The sequence below is a fragment of the Balaenoptera acutorostrata genome, chromosome 3 (genome assembly GCF_949987535.1).
Source record: "Balaenoptera acutorostrata chromosome 3, mBalAcu1.1, whole genome shotgun sequence".
Taxonomy (NCBI): Eukaryota; Metazoa; Chordata; class Mammalia; order Artiodactyla; family Balaenopteridae; genus Balaenoptera; species Balaenoptera acutorostrata.
The window spans coordinates 166,613,109-166,635,655 of record NC_080066.1 but is presented as its reverse complement, the minus strand read 5'-3'; the positions used below and the strand labels follow the sequence as shown (position 1 = coordinate 166,635,655).

The 22,547-nt window shown below is 44.2% G+C and overlaps 1 protein-coding gene across 7 annotated transcripts in view; it reads left to right on the top strand.

The window, feature by feature from the left end:
• Nucleotides 1-22,547, top strand: part of FOXN3 (forkhead box N3) — a 408,488-nt gene that overhangs the window by 212,312 nt on the left and 173,629 nt on the right. For all 7 annotated transcript variants that reach the window (XM_057544390.1, XM_057544389.1, XM_057544384.1 and 4 more), the window contains one exon: nt 9,514-9,650. In XM_057544390.1, coding sequence (XP_057400373.1) covers nt 9,514-9,650 — 137 coding nt within the window. The remainder of the gene's footprint in view (nt 1-9,513; nt 9,651-22,547) is intronic.

Sequence of the window (22,547 nt, the reverse complement as noted above, 5' to 3'; positions counted from 1 at the left end):
CGAGGGCTTTCTCTAGTTGCGGCGAGCGGGGGCCACTCTTCATCGCGGTGCGCGGGCCTCTCACTATCGCGGCCTCTCTTGTTGCGGAGCACAGGCTCCAGACGCGCAGGCTCAGTAGCTGTGGGTCGCTGGCCCAGTTGCTCCGCGGCATGTGGGATCTTCCCAGACCAGGGCTCGAACCCGTGTCCCCTGCATTAGCAGGCAGATTCTCAACCACTGCGCCACCAGGGAAGCCCAAGTTTGACAGTATTTTTAAGTAAATGTCTTTTAGGTGTTTTGGTGATCATTTTATTATTGATTGTTGTTAGTGCACTAGCTCTTGACTGCCTGTGGTAGTTGGAAAACAGTAGTCTAGAGAGTACCAAAAATAACTAATTTCAACCCAAACAAACACTTGCTGGCTTTGCCAGCCTCCATGAGTTGATGTGCTTCAGTTTCCCTCCCTTTGGCCTCTCCTAACCCCCGGTGGAAATTAGAGTGATGGGAGGGGTGGAGGTCAGCATCACAGTGAGTGAGAGAGGAGAGATTCCTGTAGAGCAAGAGCCATTGGTTGTAAACTCCAATCAACTGGTGTCCTTCTGCCATTCCCACCCCGACCCAGCTTCACCTGCCAGGTTTGTCCTAGAGATCAATTTGGTTTTAGGCAGATCTTGGGGCTATTTTGGTTTTATTTAGGTGTTAATGCAAGGAAATGATTGACTTTTCCTGCACGGATTAAACACACACACAATCTGTCCAGCTTCTCCACTGGAGGTGAAGCATTTTCCTCGTGCCTAAAAAGTTCCTTCCCCACCTGTGCCACCTGCATTCCCTCGTCCCCATCTCCATGGATGCTTGGTGAAGGGAGGGAGGCTTTCAGAGACAGCCGAGGCACGCTTGTGAAAAGCCTCATTATAGAGCTCATGTGTCTGAATATTGTACAAGTGACACGTTGATCTTGATTTCCATCTTCCTAGTTTTTAGAATACATTTGTAAAATAATAGCAAGATGATTGCGGGACTGGAGGAGATTTGTGTATCTGATATTCAGAAGATGCAATGTTAGTGAGTTCGAAATAGTCAGAGGCTGTGAATCTCAAGGGCTCTGTGTCCAGCTCCCGATGCCCACAAGCTGGGCTGGTCCTCCAGGCGGTGGGGCTGCCCTCCCCGCCTGCAGGGCCGCTCCCCGGAATGAAGCTAGACTGAGGCCCACCAGGCCAGGGTCTTGAGAGAGGGATTCCTGTCTGGACCAGGTATGTAATTTCTCTCTTCCATTCCTCCTTCTGCTTTTGGAAAACAAACAAGCAAAAAAACTATTTAGAAAGCAAAGTGGGACATTTAAAACACTGCAAACAATTTGGGAAATCCAAGTGTCTGATGTGATTTCTTTTTAAAAATATCTTTCTTCTGGAGTAGTTGTCTATTTTGTTATGATGTATCTAGAAAAAAATTATTTGTGATCAGTTTTGTTCTTTTTCCCTCTCTCTTCCTCTGTTTCATGTATTTGGCTGATTTTTCAGATCCTTTTCTTTTCTTTACTTTCTTTTCTCTTTTTTTTGGCTGTACCCACTTGCGGGATCTTAGTTCCCTGACCAGGGATCGAACCCATGCCCCCTGCATTGGAAGTGTGGATTCCTAACCACTGGACCGCGAGGGAATTCCCCAGATCCTTTTCTTAACAGTTTTAAAATTTAAAAATCCTCCTTGATGTTTTTAGATTATAAATTATAGAATTTTAGGACAAAAAGGGCCTTTAGGAATCACTCACTTGCTAAGCATCTTGTTGTGGTATGACGTTACTGGCACTTGTTAGAATAACTTTTCTCTGTTTTATTTGTTTTTTCCAGTTTCACCCAACTTCTCCTGTGACTTCCTTTGACAGGAAGTAGAATTAAATTGAGTGTCTTTTTCACGCTGGGTATGGTGTTAGGCACATTCTATATGTTATCACCTTTAAGCCCAACAAGACTGGGAGAAGCCTGTTTTACCTCTAGTATGTAGGTGAAGAAACTGGCAGTCAGAGAGGACAAGAGGTTTATTCCTGGTAACACCACAGTAGGGTAGTGGTGTAGACAAGATCCACACAGGCAGATCCCTTTGTTGCTTGGGAGCCATGTGCGGGGTTGCATTCTGGAATTCTCCCTGGGAAGCCCTGACATTGCCTCTTGCCCCCTCACTGGTCAGAGTCAGTGAGGAGTGTTTGCCTCTCACCCACTGCCTGTCACTGTTGACAGTCCCAGGGGCATGAACCTCAGAAAGCCAGACTCTGTCCTGGGGCTTTGATGGGAAAGTAAGAGGAGGGATGGGGAGAGCACGGTCTCCAAGGGGCTGCAGTTTCTAGCGGGGGCAGCCTGGGGTAGGGGGGTAGCTGGGCATTGGGTGGGTCCGTAGGAGGAGCTGGCCTGACAGAATATGTGTGTGTGTGTGTGTGTTGTGTGCTTGTGTGTGTGTATGTGCACAAGTGCGAGGTTTCAGCACCTTTCTCCCCCGCAAGACTCATCCTTTCCCTCCTCTGCCAACCTACACTGCACTGGCTGGCTTGTGCAGTCCTTTATAGTTGTGTATTGTTTGTCTTCCTCTGGAGGTTCTGCACCCTAAAAAATGGACCCTGCCTTGCGTCATGGTTACAGGTGTTGTTAAATGGCCTGCTTCAAAATGAGGCACAACAGCGTTATTCCCTAAGTCAGCTGTCTCCCCACCCTGCGCCAGGGCAGCGTGGAGGGTAGGGCCTCTCCACTCAGGAGGTGGCAGGTTTAAGGTCTGAAGGGTAGGGACCTCCCTTGGGAAGTACTGGGTTGCCACGGGGTCCTGGCACCCAGGGGCCTCGATGCACAAAGAAGCGGCTGAAAGCAAGGCGCGTCCTCAGAGTCTCGTATCCCTCCTGGCATCACTCCAGTGCCCACGTCTTTGCTTTGTTCTGTTTTGATCCTTTCATTTCTACCTTAGTACGTCTGATATAAAATGCTTCCTTCGGACCAAGGAAAGTACCATCAGACAGTGGAAAACAAATAGCCATGTGTGATTTTTTTATTTTTAAGATGAAATTTGCATTATTTCACAATTTGGCAAGTATTCCCCCTCACAGGGCAGGGCCTGCATGTTTTGGAGCTTGATGTCAAGGAAAGCTGGCTATTTAATATTTTACCATCATGATCAGGAGAGCAATGTTTGTGGAGCTTTTATTATGTGCCACGCGTAGGATTATCTCATTTAATCCTTGCAACAGTCCTGTGAATCAGGTATTATTATATCACTCCCATTTTATAGATGAGGAAGTTGAAGCTCAGAGGAGTTAAGTAACTTGCCCAAAGCGCCCAGAACAGAAAAATGGCAGTGTTGGGAAGCTAGGAAGGGGATGGGGAATTGAAGGTACGTGTATACTAAGTAATCTGTAGTAACACATTCTCAAAGCATAGAGTTAGGAGCCCGTGGGATGATTTAGTCTGACCACCTAATTTATAGATGAGAAACTGAGACCCAGAGAGGGAAGGTGGGCTGGACATACACATTGACTTTCAGAAGCAGTGGTGTTAGGTGCAGCCCAACAAATACTAATACGTGTACTCATCACTGATGGGCATACTTACTCCAGTGAGTGTCCGTACCTCTTCCCTCCCGCATCCCCGCAGATGGGCCCCTTTCCTGCCTTGGAGCACTTGACTTAGATCATCATTGGCATCCCCTCCTCAATCCCACAGGACCCAGCCCAACTCTCTTAGCGCCTGAAGACTCCCCTTACCTGGTTTTAGGTTCCCAAACTACAGGAGCTCTGAGTCTGAACCCTGGGTTCAAGTGCAGAAGCTGTAGAGAGGGACCAGCCAACGGTGGCCTGTGTTTTTGTAAATAAAATATCATGGAAGCACAGCCGTGTCTGTTCATTTACATCTGTGGTTGCTTTTGTTCTGCAGTGGCAGAGGTGAATAGTTGCAACAGGGACCGTGTGGCCTACAAAGACTAAAAAAAAATTTTTTTTTTTGGCTGCGTCGTGTGGCTTGTGGGATCTTAGTTCCCTGACCAGGAATTGAACCCGTGCCCCCTGCTGTGGAAGTGCCAACTCCTAACCACCGGACCGCCAGGGAATTCCCAACAAAGACGAAAATATTTACTCTGATCCTTTAAGAAAATGTTTACCAGTGCCTGCTGTAGAAGAATCAGTTAAACCTCTAAAGCCAGACCACCTCAGATCTACCTTTCTGTGTTCGTAAGCTTTTGCTACAAAGTTTGGGGTCAGTTAGGGGACAGCAGAGGGAAGGGAGTGGCATATGTCCAGCAAGTTCCTTCAAGTACCTTAATCAGTAGCTCTTAATACAAAGACTCAAAGGTTGTATGTTCACCTGAGCACTGGATTTCCCCCCGCCTCCCTATCTTTGACCTAGTTACTCAAATCAAACCATTATTCTTCTCTTTTCTTTACCTGCCACTTCTAATCCATCGCCAGGTCCCATTGCTTCTCCAGATTACATCGCGAAGCTGCCGTCCCTTCTACGTCACTGCTGCCACCTGGTCACTTCGGGCCTGGGCTGTGGCATCAGCTCTTCACAGATCCCGGCAGGTCCTCTTCCGCTCCCAACCCTTTTATTTTTCACACAGCAGCAAGTTCCTGTCTTCCAACTCACCACTCTCTTTATTTCCTTCACAGCAGGCAGTACAGTCTGTCATGATCTTGCTTATTTATTTCTTGACTGACTTACCGTCTTCTTCCCCCTCCAGAATCCAAGCTTCAAGAGAGCAGTTGCCTTATTGTATTGTTTTGTATTCACTAATGTACCCCCATGGTGCCTGGCATGCAGTGGGTACCATATGGGTGAGGGAATGGAAGAGGGTGGGTGGTGTTGGAAACATCCGTGGAAATGGCATATCAGAAACATCAAAAGGGATTGTTTGGAACTGACGTGTACACACTGCTATATTTAAAATGGATAACAAACAAGGACCTAGTGTAGGCACAGGGAACTTTGCTCAATATTATGTAACAACCTAAATGGAAAAAGAATTTGAAAAAGAATAGATACATGTATATGTAGAACTGAATCACTTTGCCTACACCTGAAACTAACGCAGCATTGTTAATCATTATACTCCAGTACAAAATGAAGAGTTAAAGAAAGGGGGGGGGCATTGTTTCAGAGTCACCACAAACATGTATCCGGCTCCCTGCTCCATTTTGCCACGAGTCCTGCCTCATTAATCCCCCTCCCCAAGCATGGTCCCTCCCCTGCGAATTGGGGGTCACACTGAGGGAGTCCTCCGTTACAGCTGGGAAAGGGCTTTATCCCTCGGAAGTGACGAGAAGGAAGAAAATGGAAACCATTGCTCTAGAACAGTGTTTACCACCCTTTTGGGACCCAGATCCCCAGTAAGAAGTGTATGTTACTTTGTGATCCACTGTACGCCAACACGCAGGTGTACTCACACACACATTTCACAAAATATTACTTTAGTACAGATGCTTTCTAAGCTGTTCTCTTTGGTTCTAGTCTGTTCCATGAAGGCAGTGCTGGTTGTGACCCATTACATTGACTGCATGCCCCATTAATGTATCATGGCCCACATTCTGTAAACAATGTTTTAAAATACGGTTTATCCTCAAGGACAACCTAGTAAAGAGACCCGCAGTGAAGGCCCGATGTTCGGCAGACTGACCAGTGCTACCTTGCGGGTCTGCAGAGCTCTGGGAACAGGGAGAAATTCATGGGCTGCCAGGGATGCCCCTGGATCCAGACCTCTCAGGGAAAAACAAGTTATCCTTAGAAGTTAGATTTAAGATTTAATTTAGTTGTTATTCTTATCTCTCTCTTTCTTTAAAACCCTTCTCACTAATCAGTTCTTCCTACAATATAGGTTCTCCTGGTCTCTTTTTCCTGCTATGTACTGATGTTTTTATTGCTAACAAGGAATTGTCTATTATTCTCCAGGTGCTTTTTAATTAAAACAACAACAACTTGGCTTCATCCGTATGTTTTTACTCCTTTTTCCTTTTCACATTAGTTTTCTCAAACTCTGTGTGTGTGTGTGCGCACGCGCCCGTGTTCATGTAAGAAAGATCTTCCTTCACCTCTCCCTTCCTACACAGACATGTTTTTGTCTTAAATATATATATGTATAAATATAGAAAATATGTATATTTATATATTTTATAAAAATATTTTACCTATATATATATATTTTTCAAAGATGAAAATGTGTCTATGAATAGAAATCTTTCTTCCCTTATTAGTTTGAATTCCCTAACATTTAATGGTGCATGATCCTCACAGTTATTATGGTTAAAAAAAAGAAATCCATATTCTTTAGATGAGATGCAGATAATTCTAGAAGCTCTGACCCTCAAACTTATTACACGACTCTAATCAAATTACACCCTTTTCTCCCCTGTTATGGGCGTTACATGTAATTTTTCCTGGCCGAATAAACTTGAGCATTCTCTACTCCACATAGTTCCATTTCAAAAGTTTTCAAGTCAACCTTTTTACTATTCTGAACTGTTGCACGAGACCAAGGAGAATGCTTGCAAATAAGATGCGGTGCCAGCCTCTTTCATGCTCCTTCCAGGCTCTGCCTAGAGCTCCCCACTGGAAAATCACTGGAGGGATTTGAGGGATCTACAGTGTCCCCATAGGTGTGGCCTGAAGATGCTTTTTTGGCTTATTTTTTTCTCTCTGGAAATTCTGAGTGTGAGATACTGAAATTAGTGTTTGGTCTGTGAAAATCTATCACAGTCCAGACCACGCTCACCGTAAAATGCAGAACTGATCAAGGTAGGAACCGTGATGATCCCAAGCTCAGGCACATGCCTGCAGTGAACAGATACTGTGAACGTGTGCTGACCAAGTTTGGAATTAAACCTTAGCTTGGTGATCATTTTGCGAAGACCCGGGCAAAGGAACACTCCTAGTAGGGAAGTCAGAATTGGCTTCCTGAGCAAGGGAGAAGTAACATGGAGTGAGGGGTTCATAGAAGGGTGATGGGGGGGTGGGGTGGAAATAAAGTGGGGCGTCTTAGAAAGTAGGAAAGCTCTCCAGAGCGCACTTGCTGAGCCGGGACCAATGGCACTCCAGTAGATTATTTCTTAGTCCTCACGTGGAAGGTCCGCTTGCTGAGGCCCCACCCACTGCCTCTGTTGGAATTTGGCGATTCTTTCATGATGGGAAAATCAGACACGGAAAACATGGTACAGCCAGCTTTGCCTTCTTTCTTCTGTCCAAAAGGAGCTGTTCGCGATCCCCTCCGCCCTCCGCCATTTATCGGATGCCTGTACGTTCTCCACTGTTCTAGGTGTTTCCTCTCATGCTGGACCGCACACCCGTCTCTAAGGGGGTCTTTATTTTGCCGCTGAGGAAGCCTGGACTTTCTACGGGACCCTGATTTGCCCAAGGCCACGCAGGAAACATCTGTCTGGCTTTAGAAGTCCCGTTCTTACTATAGCTCGGCCTGCCTCTTGTACCTGGATCACTTACCTTGTGATCCTCCCTGCACCCCAATCCTGCGGGGTCTTCCCCTTTTTCTTTTGGTAAATAGTGTAGTATAATAAACAAGATGCTAAGGATTAGGAGAAACCGCCTTCTTGGCTTATTGTTATCTCCCTTCATTTGTTTGTCATATTTTTATTCCCTGTAAGATTAAATGGCCCCACCCTGAAAGCCACCTTGATGGAAACAGAAGCCCCGTGTGGTTCCCAGAACCAGGGTAATCTCATTGCAGAAACGTTTGGGTTGCACGTGGGCCCTGGCCCTCCAGCTAGCTAGTTGGGAGCCTCGTGTTCAAGGGGGTTAGAAAGGGAGTCCCCCTGGCACAGGGCTCGACAGGGAGCCTTTGATGGACTCAGGCCAGGACCCCTGCTGCCGAGGAGATGACTGGCTTTTGCGGTTTGCTTTATGTTATCCAGATTTGGTAGTTACTGGTCTTCCCCCACGCCTCTCAGCATCTTGGCTTTTGCTTTCTTCTAAAAAGTGTGCTGCACAGCTTTTCTCCAAAGGACAGAATGGAAGGTCCAGGGCTGATCATTGGTGGCCTGCCTGCTTTACCCGGAAAGTGTCATTAGTCCCCCTTCCGGGCTTGAAAATGTACGCATGGAAGGAAAGACCACGTAAGGGCGTTGAATTTTCCAAAGTTGAAATCTTTCATTTCTTTAAACATCCGGGTGGTTAAACTGGGAGCTTTGGTGTTTAGCCCAGGCAGGTTGGCCTGACGGGGACTGTGTTTGGGGGTCAGGCCTGCACTTGGGGGGCGGGTGGGGGGAGCAGTGGGGGAGGGGGAGCAGAGGCTCCAGCCCCGGCCCTTGGCTTTGAGCAATTCCCTGTGCTGAGTGCACGGTGGTGTTGATAGTAAAGAATTTTAAGGGGTTCTGTGAATAAGTTTGTAAGTAAACTATCTGGTAAGCTGATGACTGAAATACAAATTTTTAAAACTTTAAAGATTTTAGGAATAATTTATTTTTAGTTCTCCTTCTAAGGGATTTTCTTGGACTTTGCCCCCCGCATAATAGTTAAATGATTTTCTTGTTTGCTTTCTAAATCTTCCTGTAGTATAATAGTTGTGAAAATTAGAGAGTCGCTGGCTGGAAGCATGGGGTGGGTGTGGGTTTATATAATTTGACTTTTTTTCTCTCCAAATCAGTAAATGTTTACAAATGACCTTATCAAACAGCTTGGGTACATTCGGTCACTTGAAAGCGAGCAGTCAGAACTGACTGCCCATCAGCCTGCCGCCAGATCCAGCGGGCCTCAGGGGCAGGTCTTACAATTTGTTTTATAAAATGCTGCGTGCCCAGAACGAAAGCGTCCAACTGAAAGTGGGCCTCCGAGCAAGTCTCCCTCTTTCCATGGAACCAGTTTGATAAAATTTGTATTTTAAAGTTTCTGACCTCTGAAGATTCAGGTCTGGAGCAAAATCCAGAATGGAGGATATCAAAAAATAAGTACTGGATTCTGGCTAAGGTTTACCACTGCTGCCTGAGTTCTTTTGTTTCTTGGGGAAGGTCATTACAGAATTCCATTTGAAGCTTAAATGTCATTCTTTTGTTAAGCAGGAAAAAACAAGTGGATTACTTTTCTGTTTTTGTAAAGTGGCACCGATGTAATATGGTTTGAAAGCATAACCCTCGAATTTTTAAAGTAGAGAGACAGAGTTTTGAGGGTGTCTCTGCCCTCTTTTTCTCTCAACCCTTGATACCTGACAAATTTAAAACTCACTTTTTAAAGGGAATACCTATGTTTTTCAAAGTTGACACTGAAAAATAATAAGGGAACTGAGGGTTTTGGTCAGTAGGGTATGAAAATTACAATATTATTGTAGCAACATCCCCTGGAAATAACATATTCATTTTGTTAAACTTAATGTGAATACACAGAAGCACATTGCCTGGTGTCCTGTTGTCAGAGGACAATAGTACAGTAGTTAAGGCTGGCAGACAGTTAACAAAGAAGTGAGAGGCTTTTCAAAATAAGTAACTATGATGAGAGTTATACGTCTACTTACTGCACAGTAGGTACTGTCTCTATATTAATCACTTTTGTATTTTATTGTTCTTTGCAGAGTATCGGGAAAGGGTCATTGTGGTGCATAGACCCAGAGTATAGACAAAATCTAATTCAGGCTTTGAAAAAGACACCTTATCACCCACACTCGAATGTGTTCAATACACCTCCCGCCTCTCCTCAGGCATATCAAAGGTAAGCCATTCAGACTTTTTTTGTTTTGGGGTTTGTTTTGTTTGTTGTCTACTGAAGTTGCATTATGTTGGCAGAGACAGGCACTGAAACTAATTTAATAGGCTGTGTGATTATAAAAATAACTGTAGATAAATGAGAAAGAAGTTAAGTATTCTTGGAGGCATATCCAATTGTTTTTTTCTGCAAACCTTACCGCTTCTGCTGCTTGGGACGAATGTGTCTCCTTCCAGAAGGCTTCGTGGTGGGTGAAAGAATGTCTTCCTGGGTAGAAACATTTACAAAGGAAAGTTGACAGCTTTAACATCTCAGAGTGTGGCCGTTTGCAGGGATGAGAGTCCAGGAATGAGTCAGGTAAGCGATTCCAACTTCCCATCCTCCAAGCCAGAGTGTCTCCAGGTGTTTCACTGAAGGATGCACAGAGTTGTTGCCATTCCCCGTCTCCATGTAGACGGTGCTCCAGAGTGATCGTTTTGTTGTGGTTACTTGGTGTTTGCCTCTTCAAGGAAAACAACAAAGAACGGTAGAGACTAGGATTGCCCCTCACACGCCCATTTGTTTTGAGACAGTGAGGTCACGGGTGCCATTTTTACAGAGATAGAATTGGAGGGGAGGATATGTAACCTGTCACTTAAAAAAAAATAGGTTACTGTTAGAGTCTAAAAAAATAGCCATATAAAACAGAACCAATTTTTAAAATTGATTTTCTCTTGCATAGTGTTTTGGTTTGAAATCTATCCCTCAACTCTACAAAAAAAATTTTTTTTTCTTTAATGCACAGAAATGTTTCTATTGTCACCACTCAGTTAAGAGAATGATCCTTGGACTACAAGTTTATGTCAATGAGGAAAGGCGTGAATTCATAGATGTCGGTAGTTTCACAGTCTGTGTCGTTGCAGATTCTTTCCCTAGTCTGGTGTTTGTTCTGCAGAAGGGAGCACAAAGTGAGCCTCTGAAACAGCATTAATGAAGTTCTTGTGCATCTCAGTTGAGAAGCATTCCATCACAGGCCTTAGACAATCAGTCTTCAGCAAGAGACGGGGAGGAACAGCTGGGCTCTCTGAGAAGACTGCTGTATGTCTGCCTTCGCTAGGCGATTAGCGTGATGGTAGCCATAGCAACTGCAGCATCTCCATAGTAACACGTAGCCGAGACAGGTGCAGTTGCATCACAAGGCTGTTTGTTGCCTGGCAAAAGGACAGGCCATTAGTACTTAGATATGGGCTGTTGCCTTAGAAACAAATAACCCTACATAGCAACTACAGTTGGTTTGAAAGATTTGGGGGCAAAAAAGGTGGTAGCAGCTTTTGTCTATGTTCATAAAAATCAGTGGAAGCATACTTTATTGGAAATGACAACTTGAGGTCATATAGCTGTAGGAGATAAAATGGGATTTTCCAAAGCAGCCCAGCCAGCACTGTAGAAATGTCCAGAAGGGCAGAGCCATATGCTTGGTTTTCTCCTTGTGGCCGTAACCACTCCTGAAATGGGAGAAAACTGGGTTTGGAGTGGAGACTTACTGATATACAGGGTTGATGGGGGAGGGGATGACCCTCATTATTGGAATAATTCCCAGATTCTCATGTTCCTTTGTCATTCTGCTCCCCTCACCCTCCACACCCCACAGAAAACCCTTCACTCTCCTCCCAGTTTGTACCTCGGAAGTATTTCGTATCCATTTGCTTCTAAGAAGTTAAGAACATAAGTGTTATTCACTGGGTCGTATCACTGGTTCATTTAGACCAGTATTTTGTTGCCAAACGCGACCCCAAGGGAAACACAGTAATTATTTAATAATTTGAAGGATTATAGTAGAGCTCTAGAGGTTGCAAGAGGAATGCATACTCCGGCGAGAGGCTTTCTGAGCTGGCCTAAGCCTAATGACTTCATTTGATTTGTTAATATCGGAATAAAAATGCAGATGAACTGGAACTTTTGTAATGAAAATAATTTCCAGACGAAAACTTCAGATCTCAGTCTGTCACATCCAGTTCCTCTTCTCCCAGGTGACTGAGGGGAAAAAAAAAGTTTCTGCCTCTACCCATGCGGGAGCTCAGATTTCACCTCGGTAAAGGTTACTGGATGTGGAGTGAGAAGACAGACCAGATTTTAGCCTGCCTCTTCCATGTCTTAACTCTAAGAACAAGTCACTTTCTCTTTCCCGGGGACTATAGTTCCTTCATCTGAAAGCTTAGAGTTTGCTTCAGTATCCTCTAGTGTGTAAAATTGTACTAAGGGTCCTAAATGCTGGATGATTGTATAATATTCATGTAGCTGACAGTGATGTAGTCAGTTCCGTTCTAAGCCATCGGGCCACTTGTGGACGTGACTTAGGGAAGGTGGAAGTGGGACAAAGCAAGTCATTAAACAGGGACCACCCACAAATGATGACCTGACACGATCTGGCTGGGTCCTCTGTGATGCAGGGTATCACCTGTCTGCCCCACCTGTCTGCCCCGCAGGATTGCTGTGAGGGGCACCTGGGAAGTGCTTGGATTTCACAGAGCTGGTACTTAGCATGCTGAAGATGGTGATTATACTAGATGGTGGTTATTGCTAGTACTTGCAGGTGTGCTTGGCAAGTAGTGCTCTGAGCCAAGCTGCAGGTGGCTGGAAACTCTGCAGGGAAAATGAAGCATCTGAAAACACTGACCCCCAAACCTTGTTCACGTCCAAATATGATGCTCAGTACTGCCACACGGAGACTTGTGCCTCTGTTTTCCAGTATACCCTTTTGAATATTTGTTACACGCATCACTGTGATCTCTGCCGTCATCTTCACTGTGTGCTGCACTTTGTTCTTCCTGTGTGCCGTGTCCAAATTTCCCTTTTTTATAAGGACATCGGTTATACTGGATTAGGGGACTACCCTATTCAGTATGATCTAATCTTAACTAATTACATCTCCAATGACTCTATTCCCAAATAACATCACATTCTGAGGTACTGGTAAGCAGGACTTTAATGTGAATTTTTTTTTGTATGTTGGAGGGGGAACACAAAATTCATCCCATCACCACCCTTTTCTTAAGTAAGGCATTTCACTAATAAAAATATGGAGAAGCAGAAAGTAAGGTAGTGTTCAGAAAACAAGGATGTAAAAAGCGTACCAGAGCCAACCTGAATTTGCTCCCAGTGGCCAAAGCTGGGACAATATGAACAACAAATAAATAACATAGCATTGGGATATAACCCCAAATATAAAATACATGTCTGCGAATCCATACTGATATAAATAAATGCTCAAATAAATAAATGAGAGTAGAGACAAATTTCCCATACGGAAGAATTCTGAATAATTTATGTAGGTATTCATCCATTCATGGAATGGGAGTTTAACTCCCCACCCCTTGAGTGGCTGCACTTAATGACTTACTTCCAAAGAGCAGAGTGTGGTAAGGGGGTGGAAAAGAAAGTTTATGGTGGAAAACCTGGCAAACACTACCTTGGCCAGGTGATCAAAGCTAACAGCATCTGTGATGTGAAGTTGACAAGATGTACCTGTGATAACGATGTCAAGAAATTATCACTTCACCTTTGCTGTCCTCCTCCCCCAAATCCCTAACTTCTCTGTAATCAGAGAAAAACATTAGACAAGGTTTTGTCCCCAAGGTTGGGGGGGACATTCTTCAAAATACCTGACTAATTGTCTTCAAAGCTGTCAGGTCATCAAAAACAAGGAAAGTCTGAGAAACTGTTACAGACCAGAGGCTACGAAGACATGGTGAGACATGGTGACTAAATGGGTAGTGGGATCTCGGATAGGTTCCTGGAACAGAAAAAGGACATGAGGGAAAAACTAGTGAAATAGGAATAAAGTGTGCCTTTCAGTTAATAGCAACGTATCAGTGTTGGTTCCTTAGTTGTGACAAATGTACCATAGTAACCTAAGATGTTTACTGTGGGCAAACTGAGTGTAGGGTCTGTGAGAACTCTCTGCACTGTCTCTGGAACTTTTCTGTTAAAGAAAAAGCAGTCCCCGATGCACAGACTAGTTGAGTTTATCAGTTTAAAATAACCACGTCCCTTTTGTTGTAATGGAAAGTAAAAATCACTGCGTCGCTGAGCATTTGCCCGACCCATTTGGAGTCTGTCTCTATCATATTACAAGACAACTGGAGAGCTGATGGTGATCAGGAGCTCTTGGTTTTACCTCATTCTCCCTAGGATCTGCTGAGCCGTACAAGGGGCTTGGCTGTAAGTTGGCTCTTACAGTTCTTGGAACTCTATTTCTGTGAAATGGCGCTCAACTGTGCTTGGTAGGGTCCCCGAGGCCAAGCTGCCCATGCCAAATCAACTTCTTTTTGTTCCCAGCTTTTGCCAGTGTGACCTTCAGACTCTAGGTCTGGAAAGAGGAGGGAGGATGGTGTAGTTGGGTTTCTTGCCCATATGTCTTCAGAAAAGTCCTATTATCTGGTTTAATGGTTTTGTTGCCTATGCCCCTCTTTCGTGGATGTGGGATTTCTCATTAATGGATATGCATATTTTAATGCTTTTGATATAGATGTTGCCAATTTGCCTTCCAATTTTAGACTCTGTTCCAATCTACACTCCCACCAACTTTTAAGGAATTTTCCCTTTTCTAATCTTTTCCGTGTCTGATGGTTAAATAAACAGCTCCCCAGTGGGTGACCTTGGCTTTTATGATTTTGATACTTTATAGTGGGGGCCCTTAAACTTGACAATACTCAATTCATACCCCTTAAATAGTGGGCACCCCAAAACAATGTTTATGACAACAGATTGTTTTCAAAAGTTATGTCTAGGGTCTTAATGTAGCAACCTCTCTGGGATAGGTACCAATCCAAAATCAGTTTACAGAAAAAAAGTTTCAATCATCTCTCACCATAGGCGGGAACAGGTTTTACGATGAATCAAACAGGATGGTTTATAGAGAGTTTCCTGGATGATCATTTTTTCAGAGAAGGGAAATTTAGTAAAATATACCTAATTTGGGAGCCAGAGCCACTGTAGTTTTATGCTTCCTTGGTACCTCCAAAGAAATCTCCGCATCTTATATGCCTCTGGTCTATGTGATGGGGCAGCCATAGCTGGGCTTTAGAGGAACATAAACCCTGATTGAGGGGACTTCTGTTCCCCAATGCACCTTTCACTTTTTGCTTAAATATCTTTAAAAATAATGACAACGTATTTTATATTTTATATAAAGTATTGTAGCCTCACATGTACAAAGTTAGAAAAATCCATAAGACTTTTATTTGCTGATCTAGGTCTGAAGATTTATTTTTTGGATGACGTTAAAGTTTACAGAGTCAAAACATTTCAAGAAAGTTTCTGTCGCTCTCACCTATTTTTTTTTTTTTTAAAAGAAAATTCTGAACATTTAAGCTTATCATTTAGCTCCTTATGTTTCTTTTTGCTTCTTCAGAGCAGTTTAATGAGCCGCAAAAGATACGTTAATGACCTCTCCAAAGGTTTTGGCCTTTCAGATATTGAGGGTCTTAATGAAAATGGCTGATTTTAGTGCTGACTCACCAAAAGGTTTTATTTTTATCCTGCCTGCTGCCCTATTCATGTGCTTTGAGCTTATTCTTTATAATTTTTAAAAATGCCTACATAGCAGAACAATACTGCTAAGGATATAGAAATTGTACAGAGTGGTCAGTATATATTTGAATTAAGGAAATCATCAGGGATTCCTCACCAGGTAAGTAAGCATTGGCTGAAGGAGAGACCTGATGATGGCAGATGGGGGATTGCGTTGGGAGGAGGTAGGGGAGGTGGGGTGTTTAGGGAACTCATCCTTTTAGACAATTAAAAGATTAGAAAATCCTTTCAATGTTAAGCTTGTTAACATAACCATGTTAATTCCCCCACTAAAATGCTGAATTTGTACACAGGAAGGAATAGCTTATTCATTGCTTGGATAGCATCCAATAATTTTTTAACTTATAAGACATCTTTCATTCCAGTTATTCAAAGTGGTATGCATTTAATTGTTGGCAGAAGAACTGCAAAGCCACAATAAAATCAGTTTTAACTTGTATTAAAGGAGTTTGTTAGATTGTTGTGTCATTGCAACTTTTAATTCAGTCAAGCGTAAAGAATGAATGTGAGGATTTAGATTAGTTACATCATTATTACACATTACACTCCTTATATTTACTTGTAAGCGACATATTTGATGGAAACCATGAATAGTTTTTTAAAAGCTCCTCATATTCAATACACTTACTTGTGTAAGTGTAATGAAAAAGGGTGAGGTATTAAGTATTTTGAAAGCATATGCGTTAAACTGCAACATTATGCTTAATTTTTTAAAGGACAATATTCTTTTAAATTTTAAAAATCTTTTAAAATCAGTGTGAAGCTTCACTGTGCTAAATATATTGAAGGATGTGCTAAATTAATGTGGTAAAATGAATATGGGATTGAATGACAAGATTTTCTAATAATAGTACTTTGAAGTACAAACTTTGTTTTGTTAAAAAATTGGAGGAGACATCATAGAAAAGGCTTACAATTGTAGGGGTTCACTCTTATATATAAGAAACAATGCTCATTTACAGTGTGAGCTTTAAAAATCCATTAGTTAGCTATGATTTTCTTTGCATATCAAATCATATTGTCTATTGACTTCCATTCTGTTTTCTGAGTTGGTCTCGGAATATTTTTAATCTCAGCATTTTGCCTGCAATATGCTGTCCATTGTACATTTCATCCTCATTTCATCCTCCGTTATTTTATTTAAATGGAAAATAGTCTCTGTTATCTTTGAGCTCTTATATACTAGGTGTATTGTATGAATATAGTGCCCAGTCATCCAATTTCATCCTGTTTTCACACTCACTTTGAAAGTTGAATGTTTAAGCAGCCGGGCTGATTATATCTATTTTACTCAGGTGCGGAGTGAAACTCATGGCCAAGGGAGAGCCAAGTTGAGTTCTTTTTCATCCTCTGAACTCTTGGGGTGCCCTCAGTCCCTGGTTGGTATTCTGTCAGCAGAAGTGTTAGGATCTCTTTAAATCTGCTACTGATAAATTTCTGTTGATCTAACTACTGAGATAATGGATAACAAAGGGGTTCTGTGTCCTTGATTCCTGGTTAGAAAGTTGAAGTGTTGATGGACTCAGCAGGAGTCCGGGGTCTTTACCGGTTTGCTTCCTGTTTATTTGCATCTCCAAATAGCCATCGGAGGACCTGGCAGATTCCTGGTCAGAGCATCTTAGGGGCCGACCTGCATTCTGCATGTTTGTCAACCCCCTCACCTTCTCAGAGGGGGAGAAATTGATCTACATGTTAGAAATATGAAAGAGCTGTCAAAAATGCATGCAATCAGTGATGTACAACATGAGACAACAGACTGCACACTCTGTTTTGCAGCAGGGTAAAATCGGCAAATTTTTAAAAAAATTTTTATTGGAGTATAGTTGCTTTACGATGTTGTGTTAGTTTCTACTGTACAGCAAAGTGAATCAGCCACATATATATCTCCCCTCTTTTTTGGATTTCCTTCACATTTAGGGCACCACAGAACATTGAGTACAGTTCCCTATATAGTAGGTTCTCATTAGTTATCTAAAAATCGGCAAATTTTTCATCACAATAGAAAATTAAAACCAACCACTGCCATTTCTAAGACTCCTCTTTCTCCAACTTCTGGTTACACTAAACACTCCTGGATTCTATAGACTAAAAAGGAGGGGATTAAGAAGTAGAGGCCTAATATAATTAGATTAGACAGTAGAACCCATCATTCATAAAAGATTTGAGGAAGGTAGAATGGAGGTGGGGAGAATTCATGTACTATAAGTGCATCAGCTGTGAATTAATGTTGGTCAAAAGTGTACTTCAAGTAGTTTCAGGTTATATTAATAAAAGGTGAGTATTTGAACAAGTGATATGATGACCAGTAATTCCCACTTTCAGTGTAGACCAGACCTCACTGCGATGTTTCTGACCAGGTGGGAGGGGGACTTTAAGATAATGAGAAAAGCGGTGAGGCTGGTGGAAGAGCTGGAAATGTGTGGAAGAAGGTGAGGCTGGTGGAAGAGCTGTTTGGGTGGATGGGTAAGTGTTTGGGTGGGTAAGTGTTTGGGTGGATGGGTAAGTGTTTGGGTGGGTAAGTGTTTGGGTGGATGGGTAAGTGTTTGGGTGGGTAAATGTTTGGGTGGGTGGGTAAGTGTTTGGGTGGGTAAGTGTTTGGGTGAATGGGTAAGTGTTTGGGTGGGTAAGTGTTTGGGTGGGTAAGTGTTTGGGTGGGTAAGTGCTTGGGTGGGTAAGTGTTTGGGTGGATGGGTAACTGTTTGGGTGGATGGGTAACTGTGTGGGTAAGTGTTGGGGTGGATGGGTAACTGTGTGGGTAAGTGTTGGGGTGGATGGGTAACTGTTTGGGTGGGTAGGTGTTTGGGTGGGTAAGTGTTTGGGTGGATGGGTAAGTGTTTGGGTGGATGGGTAAGTGTTTGGGTGGATGGGTAAGTGTTTGGGTGGGTAAGTGTTTGGGTGGATGGGTAAGTGTTTGGGTGGATGGGTAAGTGTTTGGGTGGGTAAGTGGGTGGATGGGTAACTGTTTGGGTGCGTAAGTGTTTGGGTGGGTAAATGTTTGGGTGGGTGGGTAACTGGGTGGGTAAGTGTTTGGGTGGATGGGTAACTGTTTGGGTGGATGGGTAACTGTTTGGGTGGGTAAGTGTTTGGGTGGATGGGTAACTGTTTGGGTGGGTAAGTGTTTGGGTGGATGGGTAACTGTTTGGGTGGGTAAGTGTTTGGGTGGGTGGGTAACTGGGTGGGTAAGTGTTTGGGTGGATGGGTAACTGTTTGGGTGGATGGGTAACTGTTTGGGTGGGTAAGTGTTTGGGTGGATGGGTAACTGTTTGGGTGGGTAAGTGTTTGGGTGGATGGGTAAGTGTTTGGGTGGATGGGTAACTGTTTGGGTGGGTAAGTGTTTGGGTGGATGGGTAACTGTTTGGGTGGGTAAGTGTTTGGGTGGATGGGTAAGTGTTTGGGTGGATGGGTAACTGTTTGGGTGGGTAAGTGTTTGGGTGGATGGGTAACTGTTTGGGTGGGTAAGTGTTTGGGTGGATGGGTAAGTGTTTGGGTGAGTAAGTGTTTGGGTGGGTAAGTGTTTGGGTGGATGGGTAACTGTTTGGGTGGGTAAGTGTTTGGGTGGGTAAGTGTTTGGGTGGATGGGTAACTGTTTGGGTGGGTAAGTGTTTGGGTGGATGGATAACTGTTTGGGTGGGTGGGTAACTGTTTGGGTGGGTAAGTGTTTGGGTGGGTGGGTAAGTGTTTGGGTGGATGGGTAACTGTTTGGGTGGGTAAGTGTTTGGGTGGATGGGTAAGTGTTTGGGTGGATGGGTAACTGTTTGGGTGGATGGGTAAGTGTTTGGGTGGGTAAGTGTTGGGTAGTGTGTGAACCAGCTACTCTTGGGATGCTAGTCAAGTTGAGATGACCAGCTGCCAGGGTCCCTTGAAGCTGGGAGAATTGCAAGGTCACCCCTTCCAGCTCTTGCAATGTTCTGTTTCTAAGTCTGTTGAGCTGCCAGCACAGGAGAGTAATGGAATATCACTTGGTAGTGCGGTGTTTGTAGTTCTCCAAGCCCACAGTGTAGGTTGGAAACAAAACACAGGGAAGATAGGCATGGCTTTGTTACTCAGAAATGAGAGGTCAGATTCTTCTCTTGAAATTGTTAAGTCCAGATTTCAAGGCCGTAATGGGACTAATTTAGTTACTCTTCATTCTGTGTCACCCAGTATTTTGATTCCTGCCCTATAATTACCTCTCTTGTTTTAGTGACACTTCTTTGCATTTCCTTCCGTGTGAAGAAAATTATCACTGCGGTGTTTTGCCAAGCAGAAGATCATTTCCAAAAGCTGTCCATCAAATCATCCAGACCTTCCCCCTATTGTTTATCCACTGAATTAACGAGAGCAACACCCACCCTTTGTATAAATCTCTGTGGCAGAGCCAACCTGGTGTCCTTATTCTGTGGTATCACATGTTTTGGGCTGGTCTCTGGTCACATTCTTAACCTTCCGTTTTTTCTTACGTAAGGGCCACATTGCGTTATTTGTCAAACCATCTTTGAGACTCTGCTGTGTATGTGAAAGGTGCAGGAAGAGTGTGAGAAGCGTCACACGTTAACCCCACATTAATTGCTAACTCTTGCTGATTTTTCATTCAACTGGAGACAGCATCCATAAACCCTTTAGACACATTTTTTAATCCTTATCTTCTTAGATTGAGTTGCTTAATCACAATAGTCCAAGTAGAGACATGTATACGGTGTGTTTATCTACTTTTAAATGGAAGGTTTTGGTCAAAGTCTGTTAACCACCCGTATCTCTCTAACACACTTAGTACCCCGCCCCACAAACACACACCACCCCCCACCCCCATCTAGCTTGGCAAGAATAAAAGTGAGTGGAAAAAAAAACATTCAGAGGAAACAAGTAGAAGAAGTTTAGTGGCTTTCTCTTCCTACTCCTCTTCTTCCTCCACCTTCCCCTCCCCCTCCCCTTTCCTCCTCTTCCTCCCCTCCCCCTCCCCTTTCCTCCTCTTCCTCCACCCTCCCCTCCCCCTCCCCTTTTCTCCTCTTCCTCCACCCCTCCCCCTCCCCTTTCCTCCTCTTCTTCCACCCTCCCCTCCTCCTCCCCTTTCCTCCTCTTCCTCCACCCTCCCCTCCCCTCCCCTTTCCTCCTCTTCCTCCACCCTCCCCTCCTCCTCCCCTTTCCTCCTCTTCCTCTACCCTCCCCTCCTCCTCCCCTCCCCCTCTTCCTCTTCCTCTTCCTCTTTCTTCTCTTATCCCTGTCCCTTTCCGTCTGCAATTGTGGGACTTTTCAGTGAAAGGATTTTTTTTAATGATAAAGAGAGCAGAGTTTAGTATCTTAGGATTCCTTTGACCTAGAAATTGACTCCCTCCTCCCCCCACCATTTCCTTTTCTGCTTATAGAGAAATTGAGGAACATAGAGAGATTCCCCCCCTTTTAAACTTTTCAGCAGAAAACCACTGGAAGTGGGTGTTCTGATGGGCTTTGGTGAGTTCCTCAGGCCCACAGCCCCCTGCCTGGTCTCATGTCCGCCCACACTTGCTGGGGAGTGGACCCTAGCTGGTCCTGCAGGCGGATGGACGGGTGCAGCAGCTGTGACGTCCTCAGGAGGAAGAGGCAAGTCTGGAACAACAGTAAGAAAGCAGAAAAATGAAAAAGAGCTAAAGATCTTAAGGTCTCAGAGTTGGGTGCTGGCATCCCCGACCCTCCCCACCTGTCAGAATCCTGCCCTGTGGTAGACCAGAAGTCACACAAGGCGACTTGTCTCTGATGAGCTTTGGTGCCCTTGGGCAGGTCCTTCTGCTTCCCTGGGCCTCAGCTCCTCATGTGCAACAATGCACATCAGGGAGCACAGCCTGAGAACCCCACTTGACCATCCCCAGGCTCCCTCCCAGCTCCTGCAAGCTGAGCACCATCAAACCAGGCCTAGAGCAAATCCCAGTACGTCTCAGAAAGATGCGGGTTAGAACCTTGCCTGGGCCACTCCCTATCTGTGTGATCTTGGCCAAGTTACATTTTGTCATTCCTGTTGTGGCATAAGAATACCTATCTTGGGACTTCCCTGGCAGTCCAGTGGATAAGACTCTGAGCTTCCACTGCAGGGGGCGTGGGTTCGATCCCTGGTTGGGGAACTAAGAAACTAAGGTCCCGAATGCTGCGTGGCGTGGCCAAAAAAAAGAAGAAAAAAAAGAATACCTGTCTCAAAGGGGTGCCATAGGTATTAAATTAAGTAAAGGGCTGTATCAAATGCGCTTGTGCCTGGCCCGTGGAAAACCAACGCATTGTAATTTCTCCTTCTTCACCTTCGCCAGACTCGCTTTTGGTAATTGTGTAGTCTTGTTTTTACACATGCTGCATACCAATTTGGCCCCTAAATATTGGTTTGCATTGTAAGGCATCTTTTTAGATATTATCTTCCGTAGTTTCCACTAGATTTAAGATCTGTGAAAACCAGGATTCTTTTAGAGTTCTCTTTCCCTGTGCTTTAACCCCGCATACAGGTGTTATTCAATAGCTATTTATCAATGATTTCCCTTAGATAGCAGAGTGCAGATTATGAGAATAGTGCAAAACAGATTCTTCTAGTTGCTCAGGGATGCCCCGGAATAATTGTAATGCCCTCCCTGCCTTTACTGTTACGAGGCAAGGGACATATGGGGGGGTGGGGCAGCTCACTCTGTATCCCTTCCCTCTGACGATAATTTAGCGGGTTGGCAGTGTTGGTGTCTCTGGCCTTCCATCTCCTTCCCCATCTGTCTGCCAAGGCCCTGGTGTACCTCTGGGTATCACAAAGCCTGACTCTTTGGACCGGGTCATTCTTGAAGCCTAAGAGACCCATCAGGTGACTCTGTGATGGAAAGGTTATAAATTCCAGGCTGTTGACTCCAAGGCACCCGATGTTGTCAGAGGACTAAACATTTTGCGGCTGCCGTAGAACATTCAAATGCGTGTGAGGTGGTGCCAGCCAGGAACCGCTCTCGCTTTGTCTCATTCGTTATTCCTTTGAACAGAAGCCTCCCTCTGCTCCTTACTGAAAGGAAACTTCCTCTGAACACTTACTGCAGAACAGAGCACTTCAAAGGTAAGGCACTTGGTCTCCCCCATCCCTAATCATAATGGGAAAAGTTTTCACCGCAGGCCGGCCAAAACACTCAATTGTGTGCATTCTCTACCAGATACATAATCCGTGTTTAAATCTCTTGGCAGTAACTCATTAGTTTTTCCCCCTACATTCTTTTCTTCTTTGATGAGAACAAAGCCCGTCTCCCCCCTGCTCTAGATCTTGCTTCTTTCTCCCAGGAAATCTCACTGTTTCCCTTTCATCCCTCAAGAAGAAAGTCACCCAAATGTTATCCCTCCCTCCCTGCTAAAAGATGATCTTGATTCTTTGTA